The sequence below is a fragment of the Polypterus senegalus genome, chromosome 15 (genome assembly GCF_016835505.1).
Source record: "Polypterus senegalus isolate Bchr_013 chromosome 15, ASM1683550v1, whole genome shotgun sequence".
Taxonomy (NCBI): domain Eukaryota; kingdom Metazoa; phylum Chordata; class Cladistia; order Polypteriformes; family Polypteridae; genus Polypterus; species Polypterus senegalus.
This window is the reverse complement of record NC_053168.1, coordinates 135,873,164-135,894,611: the sequence shown is the minus strand read 5'-3', so window position 1 is coordinate 135,894,611 and position 21,448 is coordinate 135,873,164. Positions and strand designations below refer to the sequence as shown.

General features: G+C 37.9%; 1 protein-coding gene across 2 annotated transcripts in view; it reads right to left on the bottom strand.

Annotated features, from left to right (window-relative positions):
• sall3b (spalt-like transcription factor 3b) overlaps positions 1-21,448 on the bottom strand; it is a 39,949-nt gene that overhangs the window by 9,604 nt on the left and 8,897 nt on the right. The window contains exons 2-3 of one of the 2 annotated variants that reach the window (XM_039736385.1): positions 3,124-6,117; positions 2,564-2,907 (exon numbers count right to left, since the gene is read on the bottom strand). In XM_039736385.1, the coding sequence (XP_039592319.1) occupies positions 2,564-2,907; positions 3,124-6,117 (3,338 nt within the window). The remainder of the gene's footprint in view (positions 1-2,563; positions 2,908-3,123; positions 6,118-21,448) is intronic. The other variant, XM_039736386.1, reaches the window with a different exon arrangement.

The following is a 21,448-nucleotide window of genomic DNA, read 5'->3' as shown; positions in this document are numbered from 1 at the left end:
ACAGATTTGAGTGGATCATAGAAACTTCATACCGACTAGGATCAAATCTTACAACTCTAGAGCTGGGAGACAACCGTGCTACCCACTGTGCCACCATGCTATCCAGCCATCATTCAATGAAAAACTGCCATCAAAATCTTAGGACCTCTCAATAGAAAATATCTGAAAATACAATTACAAAAAATAAACTATCCCTTTACAGAAAATCATCATTTGAGTGTATAACCAGTACTCATTGTCTCTTGTTTGTTGTTTTAAATATCTTGTGAGAAAACTGGGGCAACTGAAACTATTAACAAACCAAACAGGCAGACTTCATTTACTTACGATACAGTATATGGCATTACATAAAGCTGGTACATAAGTACATCTTTAGAGATTTCAAGTACATAGAAATAAAACATACAAAGACAACAGGTCATTAAAACATTCAGGTTATATTCACACATCTATCTATCTATCTATCTATCTATCTATCTATCTATCTATCTATCTATCTATCCTAAAATTAAATTCTATCTATCTATTGTATTTTACCTTTCATATCTATCTATCTATCTATCTATCTATCTATCTATCTATCTATCTATCTATCTATCTATCTCATCTATCTATCTATCTATCTATCTATCTATCTATCAAATATGTATTTATTTCTAGAAATATATATACTGTATACATTTCATATAATGGATAAATAGAAACATATAGATAAGATATATACTATACAATATATAGTGATATCGATCATAATGAAATGAAGCTAAGTTTAAAACCAGCTAATTTTAAGAATTCACAAAGTGCATTTAAAATAAGGGAAGTTATTTATGCAATCAGATCTTTAATGTGGAAAACAGCAAATCTAAACCATAATATCACTATTGGCATTTTTAGTAAAATGAGCTTTGCTTAACTAAATTATAAAATAATGTTGTTTTTCCGTTGGAAAGTGCTCAGAATATTATGTAAGGCAAGTAATATTAAGTTAGATAATGAATTATAAAACGTTAGATTAATTGGTTTGTTCGTGGCAGATCTTTGCAAATACATCAGAGCATATAGGAGTATGCCTCCATCATATAGCGTGTCTATTTTTTCACATTTCCAGGCAGAAAAGGGACAGGAGGTGAAATTTATTTTTATAGCTTATTGTTTAATATAATATATATAATAGTAATTTAATCAAGCAATATTCCTTTTAATAAATAATGATTGGATATGGTAAGGCATTTACTCAGCAGCCAGGTGCTTTGGATATAATTCACCTTCTAGACAGAAAGAAATATAATATTAAAACGTTCTATGTTCATTTAATATGGGAATTTTGAAACCAGAGTCTAGTCCACATTTACTGTTATCAGAGTATTCAAGTAATGATTAATAATATTATTTTTAAACAATTCAATGCTTACTTGGTTTGTTTCAAATTGTTCACTTACGCCTAACCAAACAAAACAGGAAATTAGCTATAAATTATTTTATGCCAAAAAAGATAACATTCAAAATGTAATACAAAATGTTTTGATATTAAGCATTGGAATATTTAAACAAGGACTAATAAATATTTTTCAAGAACATGTAATATTATTTACTTTTAATAAATTCAATACTTAATTAATAATAATTAAATTGTATTTACTGATTCCTAACCAGGCATTAGAGCTAAAATACAGGTGGGCAAAAGTAGGCTTACAGTTGTTTGTATGGAAAAAGACATGCAGGTTATGATTATTACAACAACTTTTTAAACTCAAAATCTTTATTAACTCAAAAGAACGTCAGAATGGCACAGTGCAATTAAGTACAATCTCGCATGTGCTCAAATTATATATATATATTATATATATATGGGCAACTTAGTTGTTTTTAACCTCAGGGCCCTGTTTAAACGGGTTAAAATGAGGGTATATATATATATATATATATATATATATATATATATATATATATATATATATATAAAACTAATCACCTCACAAATATAACTGATAGTCTGAAATGGAAAATAACGTATGGCAATCTCATCTGTCTTATTAAGCCTATATCAAAAAGCCAAGGACAAATTTAAATCTATGGGAATAAATTAATGGCGTAATTAGCTATGCAACTAATATGATTGAGTTTAGAAAAAATAATTGTTCCATATTTTTTGCAGCAGAACAGCATGGTCAGATGATTAATTCAGGGCTAATGAGAGCTGAACTTGCCTGACTCTCCTACGCCATGTATGCGTAGTTTAGGTACCAGCTAAGCCAACACCATGCAGATCAGATGGCAGAATTACAAAGGTCTCCACTCCACATTAGTCAGAGGTAAAGTTAAAAAAAGAAAAGAAAAGAAAAGAAAAACAAAATCCTATAGTCTGACTTTCAATTGGAATGATGGCACTTTCTTAACAAACAAAGTTTGACTTTTTTCCCAGCATGGGCAAAATCTTTTGATTCTTTGAAAATGTAAAGCGGTACCAATTTTTTTTTTTTCTTTTTTTTCTACAAAAGTAATAAAATGTTCCAAAAATCTTTACATAAGCTTATTATTAATTCTGGAAATAACAGCTTCATACCTTAAGATTTCCTTTAGTGGTAAAAGCTCTACCACAGATTGAGCAACCAAAAGGTTTTTCACCCGTGTGAGTGCGTTCATGGATCTGCAGAGCACTTGCTGAGGAGAAGTTCTTTCCACAGGAGTTACAGTTGTGTTGCTTGGGTGTCCGACGAGGTGGCGGAGGTGCCAGCATAGGGGCGATACCTGGGCTCATCGCTGTCTGGGGTGCAGCTGGAACCTGGATACCAACCGGAAGGAGTGGGCCCTCACTTAGGGAGATCGGCTTGCTGTGACCATTCACTTCAATTTTGATCATGCTGGGCGCTGTGCTGGTGACCAGGCTAGGAGTACTTTGGCTTGGACCTAGAGTAAAGTTGGGTTCAAATATCTCAGAAGGTAGTTCTTTCAATTTGTGCGTCAGTAAGTGCTGTCTTAAATTACCCATAGTGGAACACCCACGATTGCAGACTGTGCAAACAAATGGACGTTCTTTAGTATGGCTGCGGTAGTGAATTTCCAATGCACTCTTACAAGCAAATGGTTTGCCACAGATATTACAAACAGTACTTTTAAACTTACCACGTTCTCTGCTGAGGAACACCATGCTAAAGGGAGCCTCCTCTTTGATGATGGGTCTGCCGGGGTGGGTGGCTGTCAGATCTAATGCGCCTCCATTCTCAGGTGCAGGTGAAAGGCTATCAGCTTTTTCTGACTTAACGATCGCAAGGGTTTCTTGTATTTCTTCTTGACTGTTGAACACTGGGGACTTGGACCGATGACTCTCAGAATTGCTATGAGCCGGAGACAGAGCTTGCATGGAGTTAGAGGACTCGGACATTGCTGGGCTTCCGGCACTCTGGCTCTCCAGGTCTCCCACAGCCGACGAAGAGTCATTCGTTAAGTGATCGCTCTCTAAGCATCCGTTTTCGATGGATTTCAGTCCAAAAGGATGGTGCAGGCCCATAGTGGAGTCTATCATTTTCATCTGGTTCTCCAGAGCGGTGATGCTGGAAATCACAGAAGGTGGAGAATTGGGTGAGGAGGTCGAATAAGACAGGAGGGGCTTGAAAGAATCGCTTTCCATTTCCTTCAGATCCACGTCTTCTTCCATGGAGTTCTCGTCCATGTTCTCGTCATCGTAATTGCTCATTGCATCGATGCTCTTTTCGTCAAATGACAAGTCTGTATCCATGCTGTCCTGGAAGCCTTCTGGCAAAGGCGTGTTTGGAATCTGCCCGCCCATGTGCATGCGAATATGTTGCTGTAACACAACCGCGTTCGTAAACTTCTTCTGGCAGATAGGACACGAGTGCTGGACCCTCAGCGGTGGTTTCGCTCGGTGAACCCCAAAGTGTGTTTTCAGGTTGCCTTTGGTGGTAAAGGCACGGCCGCAGATTTTACATTTAAAGGGCCTTTCTCCCGTGTGAATACGGTAGTGCATCTTCAAGGCACTCTGACAACTGAGCACGCGGTGACAGATGAGACACTGATTTGGGTCGGTCATTTTTTTGTCAATGTTTTCCACCAGCTGCTGCAGCTTGGAGGTTTCTGAGGTTTGCATAGAGTCTAGCAGACCACCGAATGGGAACTTTGCCTTGAACTGATCAGAAGCTACCGGAAGTATAGAGTTGGAGAGGCTTGTGGGTGGGGTGCTGGGCTCTGTGATAAGTGCCATCGAAGTACTAGTAGCCATCGTAGTTGTAACAGCAGATGACAAAATTCCCGGAGCTGCCGTGGTGACGTTGTCCCCTGTCTTTGCCGAGCAGCTAGCGGGTAACTGTATTCCCTCGGTTTTCAGGACAGGAGGAAGTGGCGCGCTTACAGGGACTGGCTGTGGGGATTCGGACATGACTGGAGCAATCGATTCTGCGTTATTAAGATTTGGAGACAAAGAAGCACATTCACTTGAAGCAGGAGAGGGCCTTTGTGGTGATCTGCTTAAAGGAGTGATACTTGGAGAGTCACTGTAACTGCCTACCCCTGGAATAGTGGGGGGCAAATGAAGTCCGACAGAGTTTGAAACGGTTGGTAGGACAGGCTTGCTATCCAGCCACGTGGTCACTGGTTTTTCAGGAGGCAAAGACATCCCGTAAGGGATGCCAGAGCTAGTAGGTACGTTATCGAGGTATTCTGGTACTGGGTAGGGATTCATCTGAATGTGAGGATATTTCTCTTTATGTCTCTGGAAGTGAACTTTCAAATTGCCCTTGGTGGAAAACCGGTTTCCGCAAATGTTACACTTAAAGGGCCTCTCCCCAGTATGAGAGCGCAGGTGGATCTGCAAAGCGCTGTCGCTTCCAAAGACCTTGGCGCAGAATCTGCATTTATGCTTGAAGAACGGGTCTTCGGAGCTGGGCTTTGTGTCAAAAACTGACACGTTGGGTGGCTTTCCCTTGCGGTGCTTCATGAGTGCCGAGAGGGGATCCAGTGCATTGGCGGTTGCGGCGATGCTGACTAAAGGATTAGGGAAGATGACACTACTTGAGGAGCTCTGAGGTAGTAGTGGCAAGCTGGAAGATGGGCTGAGGAGGCTTCCGTGTCCAATTGCAGGAGGAGTCGAAGCATTTCTTGGCTGTGACGAGCTGTTATTAGTACTGGTGATGGTGCAGGGGGTCACTAGGGAGGGTACTATATTACAGGTGGACGGAGGCAAGCTCGACTCAACCGGGAGAGCCGTATTAGGCGCCTTGACTTGGTTAGTTGAGCCAGGGACGGGTTGTGAGACCTGCTGCTGAGTGTTCTCCATAACTGACTGGATGGAACTAGGACTCTGTCCCGGAACAGCTGACGGCACTACAGCTGGCAACTGATGCAGCGGGGGAGCAATGAAGCTTGGGAGTTGCAGCTGACTGGTGGCTGTCACAGAAGCCCCTTGGGAAGCAGAAGGCGTACTTAGAGATGACTGCATGGGCTGTCGATTCATCATGGACACCTGGCTGCGGATCTGTTCAATGAGCTGCAACTGGTGAATCTGTTGCTGCTGAAGGGCCATTAGCTGATCAAGTATCATGGGGATGGCCATTGTGGTCACCCCCGAGCTCGCTCCTGATCTGGTGCTCTGGGAAAACTGGGCAACTGCTACTCTAGTGCTCTGTAATGTCTCTAAAGTCACATTAGTGTTTGGCATGGTATAGTTTGTCATGGAAGGTGGATGAGGTATCTGAGGTAGAGAAGCAGCAGGTTCGCTAGGAACTGGATCCTGGTATGTTGCTTTTTCAGGGGAGGCTACGACCTCCATGGGCTCATCTTCCGTTTCGTTTGTCTTTACTACCTCAGAACTTTCGTTTCCTTCTGCGGTCACGCTTGCTTCTTCCGCCACCTCGCTTTCGGCGGGGTCGCTCGTGCAACTCGGAGTCGGCGATGGCTCGGCTGGGAACTCTTCCGTTTCTGGGGTGGCCTCGTCCTCGTTCACAATCAGCACCAGGGGGTTTTTGGTGCAGTTCTTCTGATGCTCCAGGAAGTCGGGCCACTTGAAGAACTCAGCGCAGCACTTTTCACAGACGTGCGTTTCTTCACTGCCACTTCTGCTCTCGTTCCCACTGTCTGCATCATCCACTCCTTCCCCTGAGGGTGCTGGATTAAAAAAAGAAAAAGAAAGAAACAAAAAAAAATCAAAAAGAAATACATCAGGCAAGCATTCTCCACATCTCGCCCTTCAAGTTTTACTTCTTTTTTTTTTTTTTGTACATAACTAAAATCAATATTTTTTTATTCTGTACAAATTACCCCACTTCAACACTTCTTGGGCTCCTCTATGTGTATTCTATCACTCTCTCTGCCTAGCTAATCATTTTCTTTGCACAATCCATCAAATTATGAGGCCCTATCAATTGTGGATACTGCTTCTTAATGAAATTCCATAGAAGCTATTGATTTCCAATATTTTCATACAATTCACAGCTGCCTTGTCTGTTGGGTACAAATCAAACCTTTGATGGACTCATTAGGATTCCCCTTTACTATCAAGCTTCCTCATTTCCAGCAAAATTGGAGATGCCTTTGCCAGTTCGCTTAACATTGCTAAACAAATCTGCTGTCAATGATAAACGGGCCACAGGAAAATGCAGATGACTGCTTTAAAACAAAAAAAGTTATCATTTTAAAGTGTCGACAAGGTGAAAAGAATATATAATGTATATATATGTATATGAAAAAATACTTTTTCATAACCACGCTTATATTAAGTTAAAAAGTGTACTAAAAAAGTAAAAAATAACTCTCATACATCGCTCGTAAAATAACAGCTAAGATTTTAAGAAGTGTTTTTTGAATGTTGACTGATGAAAAGCGCCCACGTTTTTATTTTACGAGCGACGTAAGAGAGACTTATTTTTTACTTTTTAGTACACTTTTTAACTTAATATAATTGTGGTTTTAAAAGTATTTCTTATATATATATATATATATATATATATATATATATATATATATATATATTTTCAACTTTTAGTCTTGGGTTTCTTTTAGATCTATCTGTTACTAGCGCCATCTATTGGTGAAATCTTGAGCTATTCTTCATATGAAAATTTAATTTCTTAATTATCATGGATTAATTAATCAATTAGTGAAACTGATTATCGACTCATGTATTGTCATCAGAAGTGAATAAGTGTGCAAAAGTCATTTGGACAATAGGAAGTGGGTTAAATATCGATTACAAGATGTGTACTAGACAACAAACAGGTGAAGTTAATATAAAATGTGGTATAAAAATAATAATAATAATAATAAAAAGTAACATTTTATATCATCACGGCCCACTTTTTGGATTAATAAAACAAGACTTATTGCCATCATGGGATTGTCTGCTGTGTTAGGGGAAGCATATAGGACGACCGGCTCCATGCTCATTCAGGACCGTAAAAGCATTAAGTCAGTTACAAAATGAAAAGAAGAACACCAGAGTTTACACCTCGGGGGAGAAAGACACACACACACCCAGAAAGAAAGAAAGAAAAGAAAGAAAGAAAGAAAGAAAGAAAGAAAGAAAGAAAGAAAAAAGAATGAAAGAAATCAGTGTGCAGGTTATTCGAGTCAATTTTACAAATAAAGTAAAGGCCACCTTGTTTAAATACTTTGTGTTTTATTCACCAGAAGCATATAAAACACACTTCACTTCGTACCTGTTTTTTTTTTTTCTTTTCCCGTCTCCATCTTTTAAAAAGAACCCGGCGAACAACATGCTAGTGCCATAAGCAGCAAACCCACTAATTGGTTACACATGTTTAATTACTGTTGTAGGCAGCCACTTCCTCTGACTAGTGTTACTATCATGTGCCAAATAACAAGCATGTTTAATGAACAGAATTCTAATTCACACCTGATCAAATATGTAGCCGAGCTGGAAGGAGAAGCCATGTTTACAGTACTTATGATTCATATAAATATCTGCGGTCGGATGGAATGCATCGAGGATACTCCATTGTCTTCCAATGTGGGAAGTGCCGGCCCAAAACGGGGCTTAAATTCAGGGATTGGACGAAGAGTGGATGTGGCAAGGCAACGAGTGGATTAGCTCACTCATTTTTATAATTAAAATATACTAATCAAGCAGTATTTTTATATAAATGAATGGCATATTTTTCTCTTGTTTTTTAAAATGATTCTTTGAATTAACTAAACCAACCATTCCATGAATAGGTCAACAACAATCACAAAAAAATACCTGCCTATTAAAACTGTGTGAAAGAATAGCCACTTAAAATATTATCTTTATAAGCTTCCTACAAAAGATCACAATGCCAATATATACATTAATATGTTATGTGCAAAAAGGATTTTTTTTTTTGTTAAACTGGAACCAACAGATAAATTCTCATCAGCAGATCAGCTTCAAAACTTTGCACAATCAGAGAGAAACAAAAATCTCCTGCTTCACATACATTCTCATCATTCACGCAGACTAGGATTACATCTTATGACCCAAGAGCTGGGAGACACCCGTGCTAACCACTGCACCACCACGCCATCTACCCATCATTCCATGATCTTAGGACCTCATAGTAGACAATATTTGAACAATGCAATTACAAAAAAATCAAATATTCCTTCACAGAAAAGCATCATGGGAGTTTGTAACCAGTTCTCATTGTCTCGTTTTGTTTAATATCTTGTGTGAAAATGGAGCAACTAAAACTATTAATGAACCAAAGAGGCAGACTTGATTTACTTAAGATATATGGAATGACACAGAGCTTTAGAGATTTCAAGCACATAGAAATAAAACATACGAAGACAACAGGTCATTAAAAACATGCAAATTATAATCACACATCTATCTATCTATCCTGCCTACTATACTAAAATTGGTATCTATCTATCTATCTATCTATCTATCTATCTATCTTGCCTACTATACTAAAATTAGTATCTATCTATCTATCTATCTATCCATCTATCTATCTATCTATCTATCTATCTATCTATCTATCTATCTATTATATAGTATATCTATCTATCTATCTATTATACTAAAATTAGTATCTATCTATCTATACTAAAATTAGTATCTATCTATCTATCCTAAAATTGGTATCTATCTATTTATCTATCTATCCATCTATTTAGTGCCTTCCATATCTATCTATCTATCTATCTGTAAAATATGTATTTATTTAGAGTTAAAACTCTTAAAACTATGTGAAAGAATAGCCACTTAAAATGTTATCTTTATACACTCCTATATAAGATCACAGTGCCAACATATACATTAATGTGTTTTGTGCAAAAAGGATTTTTGTTGTGCTGAACTGGAACCCACAGATAAAGTGTCATCTGCAGATCGGTTTCAAGACTTCGCACAATCACACAGAAACTAAAATCTCCTGTTTTAACTTCACATCAATCATGATTTGTGTAAAAAAAAACCAGCCATCCACCAACAGGCCAGCTTTAACCCCCAAGACGCTCCTCGTCTTTTCTACAGTAACCGTTCAGCTCTCTGACGTCGCTTTCAGTGCGCGGTGGCTTTCTGACATTAAATCATTCATTAACATAGGAATTTATCATCCCCATTGTAATTTCTTGCCGAAGGGGTGTTGGCGCTATCGGTGCTGTTTCTTCTCAACAATTAATGGCTAGAAATGCTGTTTCTGGATTGTGTGAATGCTCTTTCAAATGGTGCGACAATAGCCTTTTTTTTTTTTTTTTGGCTTCTTAAGTCTGCATTCAAATAAATTGTCTACATTTTATTAAACCTGAATAAAGTGAGTTTAGAGAAAGGAAGGAAAGTATAACTAACTGTGATCATGATGTTATCAAAGCTAAGTTTAGGACGCTCCTAACAATTTTATACATCTTTTTTTTTGTTTAACAGCCCACTTTGCATGAATTCATCCCAGAGCTCTCGCTCTAAGGCCAGATTTGCAGTTCCTCGTCTAATTTCTATTTTGATATCCCCAACTAGGCAAAACAAGTCTTTAAAAATGTAAACAAGCACACGTACAAACACAAATCTCCTTAAATGATTAACTGACAAAATTGCAAAAGTGCATAATTAAGGGTGGAAAGGTCAATGGAAATTTAGAAAGAATAGTAAAAGAGTAGATTTGCTATTAACGCACAAATCTGTCTTGTTAAGATATGTTTGTTCTTTTTAAAATCTGTCATGAGAGAAAGAGAGAGACACACGCATACCATCTAACTTAGCCTAATAATCATAAGAATGATTCAGTTTTCCAAGGGATATGTAATCTCTGTTTTCAGAATGAATGTTATAATAAATCATCCTAAAACTACCAAAGAAAACTTTTTATCAAAACCTTTAATGGTTGTCTGGTAATCAAAACAACATGAATCACCAAAATCAAAAAAGACTAAATATAATTCAGCCTGGTAGACTGTTTAAACTGAGCTCCTCGCCACTTAGCAGATCTTAATGGGGTCGTCTGACCGCCTGCTTTGTTATGATTATGCGACCTTAATATTTTTTTAACCAGCAATGAGAAAAATGAGAATATTTAAACCATCCAAAGAATACTGTAGGGTTTATAAAATCACGTTAAGATTAAATATCTTCTAAAATTCTACATGCATACATAATAATTAGCGCCCTACGAATACAAAAATACACTCAACATCTACAGTATGTGCACAAAGGCAGAGTCTCATTAATTCTTTCCACATTTGAGCTTTTAAATAACACAAAACGGATAACGTGTAACATACACGGCAAGCACCGTGCTAAACAGTTTAACCTTAATGAGGAAAAAAGAATGAACAATTGCAAAAGCACACACTTGAAATGACAAATGTCATCTTCGTTAAATACACCAGCTAAGAGGAATATAATAATAATAATAATAATAATACATCTTATTTATGTAGGCCTTTCCCATGTGACAGACATTTACACAATTTGCAGATATTCCCTTTTTTGATTTTTTTCTTCATAAATGATAACTTGTGACTCCACTATGAGGGTCTCGATTCTTATCTGTGACAAAAGTCCAAATCTTTTTTTACTGAAACCTTAATCATCTCGTGTTTAAGTGGCCGGCAAAATATTATTTGTCACACTGCTTGCATTTTTAATTTATGTAGGTAATGCAGCATACTGTTTTGAATGAAAAGAACTTTTAGTTATTTAAAGTATGTAACCTTCACAATGCCACTTTATACATCATTTTACTTATAGATATTTATATACTTCGGTGGGCTGGCGCCCTACCTGGGGTTTGTTTCCTGCCCTGCGCCCTGTGTTAGCTTGGATTGGCTCCAGCAGACCCCTGGGACCCTGTAGTTAGGATATAGTGGGTTGGATAATAGATAGATAGATAGATAGAAAGGCACTATATAATAGATAGATAGATAGATAGATAGATAGATAGATAGATAGATAGATAGATAGATAGATAGATAGATAGATAGATAGATAGATAGATAGAAAGGCACTATATAATAGATAGATAGATAGATAGATAGATAGATAGATAGATAGATAGATAGATAGATAGATAGATAGATAGAAAGGCACTATATAATATATATAGATAGATACAAACAGGGTTTGTTTCCTGCCTTGCGCCCTGTGTTTGCTGGGGTTGGCTCCAGCAGACCCCCGTGACCCTGTAGTTAGGATGTAGCGGGTTGGATAATGGATGGATGGATAATAATACTGTGGCACGAGTTTGTTTCCTACGTCAAAACGAATATCTAGATACGTAGTGACACATCACGTTATGGCAACTCCTGGGCGATTCTCTGATGGCAAAGAAGGTTGGAATGGCCTTTTCTACGCTCTTAAAACTGCTGCTTCTTTAAAGGCTCTTCATGTTTCTTTACTGAGTTGTGTGGTTCCTCGTAAAATGACTGGCTGACCAGGCACCGTTTCATTCTGGGAAGAGTTTTCTGCATATGAAGTTATTTTTTTGTGCTTTGAAAAACTTCCTAATATGTACAAAACAAACAAAAAAAATGAAATCTTTAATGTATGGTGGGCTACCTAGCAGGAAACTAACAGAGTAAGAAAACCTGAACTTAGTCTGGGTTACTGTCCACAGTACGAATCCTTTAATGAATTATTACGATTTTAAAATCATGACCCATTGGGATTCATAAATCCATTACCATCTCTTCATGCTTATTCGCAGTATGGAGACTGTTATGGATCTAAATAATTGAAAAGGTTCTTCCTTGAAGCTTCATGTGGACGGGTCTTTCAGGAAACCAAAAATGGTCCCCCTATGGCAGAACCACTCAGGCCTCTTGATTTTTACGAGTGCAGGGTTAGGATTTCTCCACAAGCAAACCACCAGTTGTAAAGTGTCCCGGCGACCCCGGTGAAGAACTTCATTCCAAACGTTCACATATTTTTTGTCTTTCAACTGTATAAATGTCAAACTTCAATTACTTTGTCACTGAAAGATGCTGATTTGCAAAACAAGAAATCAAAACGGGAATATGAACAGAAGCAGAATCAACATTCATCATTTGTGACGAGCTGATGCTTATCATAGTCTTACGGGTGTCAAAAGGCAAATCGAGCTGATGCCTTTCTATTATTTTCTATCTATCTATCTATCTACGATTATATTATTTATGCGACAGGAGGAGTGTAAAGGGGAGCTTAACAATTGAATTTCCCTTTGGATTAATAAAGTTTCTATCTATCTATTATATATATGCCTTTCTATCTATCTATCTATCTATCTATCTATCTATCTATCTATCTATCTATCTATCTATTTTCTATCTATCTATCTATCTATCTATCTATCTATCTATCTATCTATCTATCTAACAACGCTGCTTCTTTAATGGCACTTTATGGTTCTTTACTGGGTTGTGTGGTTCCTCATAGAGCCATTGCTTGACAAAGCCCCAGTTCATTCTGGGAAGGGTTCTCTGCTTTTGGTTCTTTGTGCTTTTGAAAAAACTTCCTAATATCCATCCATCCATCCTTTATCCAGCCTGCTATATCCTAACTACGGGGTCATGGGGGTCTGCTGGAGCCAATCCCAGCCAACACACGGTGCCAAGGCAGGAAACAAACCCCAGGCAGGGCGCCAGCCCACCACAGACCTCCTAATAGGTTGAGGAAAAAAAAAAATTTTTTTAATGTGTTATGTAGGCTACCTAACAGATTAAGAAACCCTGAACTTGCTTACTGGACACAGTAAGAGTTCTTGGAAAATCTGGAAGCACTGGGATTTCACAAATCCGTGACCATTTATTCGTGTTAATTCAATGTATGGAGTCTGAAATGGATTGAAATAAATAAAAGGTTCTTTCTGGAACCTTCATGTGGATCGGTCTTTCGGGAATTAAAAATGGTTCCCCTATGGCATCGCTCTGAAGAACCGCACTGGCACCTTGATTTTTTTAGGAGAGTAGAGCAAATGAATGCTGCAGAAGGCATGTCGGCCTTCCTTAATGAAATGTTAATATATCCTCAAGCTTTCTTCTGGTTGCCACATAGGTAACGAAATATAAGAGCAGTTGGTAATTTACATGCATCTTTAGGATAGAAGTGGTACAAAGTTACGTTGGATGGTGAACACTGACATTACTTCTGTAAAGCTGATAAAAATATCACGGCCTATACACTCATTTAGCCTGTGACAGATCAAAATAAATCAAAGGTTCGTTCTGGAACCTTCATGTGGATGGGTCTTTTGGCAGCCAAAAATGGTTCCTGTATGGCGTCACTCTGAAGAACCGCAGTGATACCTTCATTTTGAAGAGCGTAGAGTAAATTTACGCTGCAGAAGGCATGTCGGTCTTCCTTAAAGAAATGGTAATATGTCCTCAAGCTCTCTTCTGGTTGCCACATACTGTAGTTAAGAAAATATCAAAGCAGCTCCACTAAGCAGGAATTTAGATGTAACTGTAGTACAAATGGTGCACAAAGTTAGAATCAGTGGTGAACACTTCTGTAAAGCTGGTAAAAATGTCACTTCCTATACACATATTGAGTCTGTGACAGATCTAAATAAATAAAGGTTTATTCTAAAGAATGGGTCCTGTATGGCATCACTCAGAAGAACCACACTGGCACGTTCATTTTCAAGAGCGTAGAGTAAATTAAAGCTGCTGAAGGCATGTCGACCATCCTGAAAGAAATGTGACTATGTCCTCAAGCTTTCTTATGGTTGCCACATAGGTAACGAAATATAAAAGCAGTTGGTAATTTACATGTATCTTTCAGATTGATGGTGTAAAAAGCTACAGCTGATGGTGAACACTGACATTACTTTTAAAGTTGATAAAAGTGTCATGGCCTATATACACATTGAGCCTTTGACGGATTGAAATAAATAAATCGTTTGTTCTGAAAAACGGTTCACGTATAGCATTACTATGAAGGACCACTCTTGCCGCTTGATTTTGACGAGTGTGGAGTAAATTAAAACTGTAAGAAGGCATGTCGGCCTTCCTTAAACAAATGTGAATATACTGTATCCTCAAGCTTTCTTCTGATTGCCACATAAGTAACGAAATATAAAAGCAGCTCCAAAAATCAGTAATTTACATGTATCTTTAGGGCAGATGGTGAACAAAATTACAGCTGATTTTGAACATTGACTTTACTTCTGTAAAGCAGATAAAAGTGTCACTGCCTATACACACATTGAGCCAGTGACGGATAGAAATAAATAAAAGATTTGTTCTGAAAAATGGTTCCTGTACGGCATTACTATGAAGAACTGCACTGCCACCTTCATTTTGAAGAGCGTAAAGTAAATTAAAACTGCGGAAGGCATGTCGACCTTCTTTAAACAAACGTTAATATGTATTCAAGCTTTCTTCTGTTTGCCACATAAGTAACAAAATATTAAAGCAGTTCCAAAAAGCTGGAATTTAGATATACCTTTAGTGCAAACGGTGTACAAAATTTGAGAGTACTTCTATAACGTTGATAAAAATGTCACTGCCTATATACTTTTTGAGCCTGTGACAAATTTCGGAAAAATGGTTCCTGTATGGCATCACTATGAAGAACTGCTCTGACACCTTCATTTTGAAGAGTGTGGAGTAAATTAAAACTTCAGAAAGCATGTCGGCCTTCCTTAAACAAATTTTAATACGTATTCAAGCTCTCTTCTGTTTGCCACATAGATAACAAAATATTAAAGCAATTCCATAAAGCGTGTATTCAGATGTATCTTTAGGACAAACGGTGTACCAACATTGAGAGTACTTCCATAAAGTTGATAAAAATGTCACTGCCTATACACACACTGAGCCTGTGACAGATTGAAATAAATAAAAGGTTCATTCTAGGACTTTCACGTGGACGGGTCTTTGGGGAACCCAAAATGGTTCCTGTATGGCGTTACTATGATGAACCGCTCTGACACCTTCATTTTAAAGTGTGTGGAGTAAATTAAAACTGCAGAAGGCATGTCGGCCTTCCTTTAACAAATTTTAATACGTATTCAAGCTCTCTTCTGTTTGCCACATAGATAACAAAAATATTAAAGCAATTCCAAAAAGCTGGAATTTAGATGTACCTTTAGTGCAAACGGTGTACAAAATTTGAGAGTACTTCTATAACGTTGATAAAAATGTAACTGCCTATATACTTTTTGAGCCTGTGACAAATTTCGGAAAAATGGTTCCTGTATGGAATCACTATGAAGAACTGCACTGACACCTTCATTTTGAAGAGCGTAAAGTAAATTAAAACTGCAGAAGGCATGTCGGCCTTCCTTTAACTAATTTTAATACGAATTCAAGCTTTCTTCTGTTTGCCACATAGATAACAAAATATTAAAGCAATTCCATAAAGCGTGTATTCAGATGTATCTTTAGTACAAATGGTGTACCAACATTGAGAGTACTTCCATAAAGGTGATAGAAATATCACTGCCTATACACACACTGAGCCTGTGACAGATTGAAATAAATAAAAGGTTCATTCTAGGACTTTCATGTGGACGGGTCTTTGGGGAACCCAAAATGGTTCCTGTATGGCGTCACTATGAAGAACCGCTCTGACACCTTCATTTTGAAGAGTGTGGAGTAAATTAAAACTGCAGAAGGCATGTCGGCCTTCCTTAAACAAATGTGAATATGTATTCAAGCTCTCTTCTGTTTGCCACATAAGTAACAAAATATTAAAGCAGTTCCAAAAAATGTGACTTTAGTACAAATGATGTACAAATATCGAGAGTACTTCCATAAAGTTGATACAAAATGTCACTTCCTATACACATATGGAGCCAGTGACAGATTGAAATAAATAAAAGTTTTGTTCTGAAAAATGGTTCCTATATGGCATCACTATGAAGAACTGCACTGACACCTTCATTTGGAAGAGTGTGGAGTAAATTAAAACTTCAGAAGGCATGTCGGCCTTCCTTTAACAAATTTTAATATGTATTCAAGCTCTCTTCTGTTTGCCACATAGATAACAAAAATATTAAAGCAATTCCAAAAAGCTGGAATTTAGATGTACCTTTAGTACAAACGATGTACAAAATTTGAGAGTAATTCCATAAAGTTGATAAAAAATGTAACTGCCTATATACTTTTTGAGCCTGTGACAAATTTCTGAAAAATGGTTCCTGTATGGCATCACTATGAAGAACTGCTCTGACACCTTCATTTTGAAGAGTGTGGAGTAAATTAAAACTTCAGAAGGCATGTCGGCCTTCCTTTAACAAATTTTAATACGTATTCAAGCTTTCTTCTGTTTCCCGCATAGATAACAAAATGTTAAAGCAATTCCATAAAGCGTATATTCAGATGTATCTTTAGTACAAATGGTGTACCAACATCGAGAGTACTTCCATAAAGTTGATAAAAATGTCACTGCCAATACACACAATAAGCCTGTGATGGATCGAAATAAATAAATGGTTTCTTCCAGAACCTTCATGTGGATGGGTCTTTCGGGAACCCAAAATCGTTCCTGTATGATATCATTATGAAGAACTGCACTGACACCTTCATTTTTAAGAGTGTAGAGTGAATAAAAACTTCAGAAGGCATGTCAGCCTTCCTTAAACAAATGTTAATACGTATTCAAGCTCTCTTCCGTTTGCCACATAGATAGACAAAATATTGAAGCAATTCACAAAAAGCGTGAATTCAGATGTACCTTTAGTACAAACGGTGTACCGGCATTGACAGTACATCCATAAAGTTGATAAAAATGTCACTGCCTATACACATACGGAGCCCGTGATGGATCGAAATAAATAAAAGGTTTGTTCTAGGACTTTCACGTGCATGGGTGGTTTGGGAACCCAAAAGGGTTCCCGTATGGCATCACTATGAAGAACCGCACTGACACCTTCATTTTGAAGAGTGTGGAGTAAATAACAAATGTTAATACGTATTCAAGCTATCTTCTGTTTGCCACACTGATTACAAATCTTAAAGCAATTCCAAAAAGCGTGAATTTAGATGTAACTTTAGTACAAATGATGTACAAATATCGAGAGTACTTCCATAAAGTTGATAAAAAATGTCACTTCCTATACACATATCGAGCCAGTGACGGATTTCTGAAAGATGGCATCACTATGAAGAACACCTTCATTTTTAAGAGTGTGGAGTAAATTAAAATTGAAATGCATCAAAGGTTCTTTCTGGGACCTTCATGTGGATGGGAGTTTTGGGAACCAAAAATAGTCGCCCTATGGCATCGCTCTGAAGATTCGCTCTGGCACCTTTAGTTTTAAGAGTGGGGGTGAAATAAACACACACATACACACAAAAAAAAATGAACATGACACAATAATCATTTTTGCTTTAAAAATCTGAACTTTGGTCACAACTGACGCAACTCATTTCTATTCATTTTCTTTTTCCTTTCTTAATTTTTTTTTTTTGTTTTACTTCAATCTACTCTACAAAGGAACATGTCCTGTTTTCTTCAGGAGGAGACTAAATAAATGTAACCTGTAATGTTTCACGTCTCGTGTTATCTAGGAAGGACTACAAACTGGCCTGAAGAAGGGGCCTGAGTTGACTCGAAAGCTTCCTTGTTGTAATCTGTTCAGTTAGCCCATGAAAGGTGTCGTTGTGCCCCGCATAGCTAAATGGCTAACGCGGTACAACACCCTACTATCGAGGAAGTGATAACAAAACAAAAAAAAAAACAAAGCATTACTGTCACACGTTACCTTCCAGAAATCTGTTAGGAAATGTGGCTCCCATATGACTACAGGGCGCGTGCGTCTCTGCCGGGTTTGCTAGTGTTTAAGACGTACGAGACACTCTGGGATGGATTGGTGTCACCCCAGTAAATTCCTTTTTAACTCTTTAAGACAGCTCTGAATCCTTAAAGAAGAAAGATGAATCATCAGAGGCCTAGCCCAAGCTGTGAGACAGAAGGAGACAAATACGAACCCCTGCTGAGTTTAACAACGCAGAAGGAATTCCTGAATGAATGACAGGTTTTCCATCGCTTTTCAGTTTCCGAAAAAAAAAAAAAAAAGGAAAGAAAAGCAGCCAGTGAAACGGATGAACAGTGGAGGGCACTCTTGGCGTGTCGACGACGGCCCTGCTGCCACACGCTCACTAGAACAGGAATCTGGTGGACGAAATCTCAGCAATCCTGTTGCAGCTCACACCTGTGGTGGAGTCACCCCCAGTTCTCCGTTTTCCCAGACAGGCACATTTAATGGGCACGGCCTGAGTTCTGCTTGGTGACGAACAGAGGTGCCTTTGTGTACGGGATGCAGATGCCAAACAGCTAAAACATTCATGATTTGTTTATACTGCCAGCATATGATACTGTATTCAATAATAAAACTTTTGTTAGGCGGGCAGGATTACATCACGTTGATTAGCAGTTTTAATTGGGCGTCATATTTATGCCTGCTTTGAGCTCTGAACTCTAATTAAAAGAGCCATCACAGTGTGTGAGGAGCCAGTCTTTCTCAAGCATCTTTGGCACATCTAAGTGGGTGGTCTTAGGGGTCGCCACCAAATGGTAAAGATTTGGAAGAAAATAACCAAACAAAGCTACGGAAATAAAGCAGGGTGCAGCCGTGTTATTATTCTATTTTTACGAGTCTGCAAATTTTTCCATAACTGGATTAAGCAACAAAACAAGAAAAGGAGAAAAAAAAATTGAAGGACTGACTGGAAGGGCTTTACACGGAAAATCTAATTGCGCAGTAATTGGAGCAGCTTATTTTGCAAAAGCAAGTTTACGCGAAACATGTTGTTTTTCAATCAGCATTTATTAATACTGCCTCATAACAGGGGCAGCTGCCCACAGAAATGCCCCTCGGCGATGGCGAACTGTGGAGTAACTCACAGCTGTAATGTGCTCTGGAGGCAGCAGTCTGGAGTTCTCAACCTTTTTTGCCCAGCTCGTCAAGAAGAACGCGAGGAGTCGTGAAACTGAGACAGTTTCTCTCCAAAGTTTGTTCATTGCGCCGGGTGTAATAAGCGACTTTTATCAAATAAAGAGACTGGGCAAACGAGAGGAGACCATTCATACCACCCTAAGAAATGAGCTGTCCCGATATCTCATCCGGATCCTTCTTAAAAGGTGGTCGAGGTTTCTGTTTCCAATAACATGTCTCCCACAACTCTTCAGAAATAACCATCACACTCCCGATATAATAATGTAACGTCCGCCTGTACATTCACACATATGACTTGAATATGCCTGCCCAGGCTTGGGAGATTCTAGAAATGCTTGCCTGTTACGCTTGTCTGTTTGCCGAACAGATAACCAAAAGATCAAACATTAAACGTTTCGGGTAAATACGGGAAACCCACCATAAAGTGCGTTATTTTACTGTCAACTAACCGACAAAACAAATGTTTCCAAGTTGCATTGGTGTTTCTTGCTTTCACCTTGAACGAGGGCTCATTTGTGTGGGTCTTGATGCTCAAAGGTAGACTGGGACGTGAGCACATGTGGCAGTCAAGAGTGCACAGCCGACTCGCAAAGCTCCCACTTTAGCACACAGCATCAGTCTGAACACTTAACAGAATGGTGGCAAGTAAGCTCGGCTGCCAAGGTCAACGGCGCAGATGTACTAATTGTATTATGAGCTTGACATCTAGTGGCCACCCCTGGCAGGGCAGAGCATGCAAAGGTTAAGTCAGCAAGCTCTGTCAAAGCGACTCGAACTGCCCACCCTGAGGGATAGGCCATCGGAAGCTTGTTGGCACACCATGCAATCCCACCTTTTCAGGGAGTCCAAACAAAAGGACCCCAACGTGCTACATTTGACAACAATGCAGACTTAATACAAAAGTGACACATAAAAGGTCAAATCAACTTGCGGCTTTAAAAAAATAAATAAATCCTAATTAAAAGGCCAGACCAGAAGCAAAAAAAAAAAAAAGAAGAAAAGAAAAGAAAAGGAAAGGACTGCTCTAATCTTCTGGCAAATTCTTCCCACATTATTATTATTATTTTTTTTTTAATTCCATGAACCTATATTTATATTTCAGGCTGAGTACACTTTAGGACTTTTTCTCCAGGAAAAAGGAAAGAAAAAAAAAAAAAACAGAACAGACACATGTTGCACAATCCAATGTGAAATAAGGAAGAGCCAACAATTCATCTCGTACACGGGCTGCATGCATCACACCACCGACATCGCACTCGAGTCCCAGTCTGTCGCACCGACAAATTTCAAATATTAGAAAAGAAATGGGGGGAAAGCCAAATTCTGCTTTTAATAAACTTCAAGCTTTCTTGTGGGGATAATGTTATTAACACTCTTCATTTTAACATTGCGATTGGATTAAGCTCCGAACGCAATGAATGGAATAAAAATGTCGCCAGTTAACAGAGTGGACTTTATTAGACACCGAGAATACGAGATGAGTATTAAACTAAAACCTACTTAAGGGGAAAGACAAGCCGTCTATTACTATCTAGCAGACCTTGCAGAAATGCATTTATTCAAAATATGCAGGGCTTCCTTTTCTTTTAGTGTATGATGAACAAATCTAATTATGGTTAAATAAAATGATGTATTAAAAGTGACCTTAAGAAATAAATCAGAGCAATAAAAAGTTCTACCTGTGAAACTCTAGAGGTGTAAGTGCATTTTTATAGACGTGTGTGACTGTGTGTGTGCGTATACAGCATATAACTATATATAGATATATACAGTACATATATATGTGTGTGTGTGTGTGTATACAACATATAAATATATATATATATCTACATATACAGTACATATGTGTGTATGTACAACATATAAATATATATATATCTATATATACAGTATATATATATATATATATATATATGTGTGTGTGTGAGGTATGGGTTTCTGTTTGTACAAAGCAAATACACCAGCATTAAACTAACCTTTAAAAATCTAAATATTGAAAGTCTGGAACCACATTTCTAAGTGTGAGCTTAACAATGATGATTTTGCAGTGCATATGTGTGTGCGTGTGTATACACATATATATATATATTTATACATATATGTGTGTGTGTATGTGTGTCTAAATATATATACTA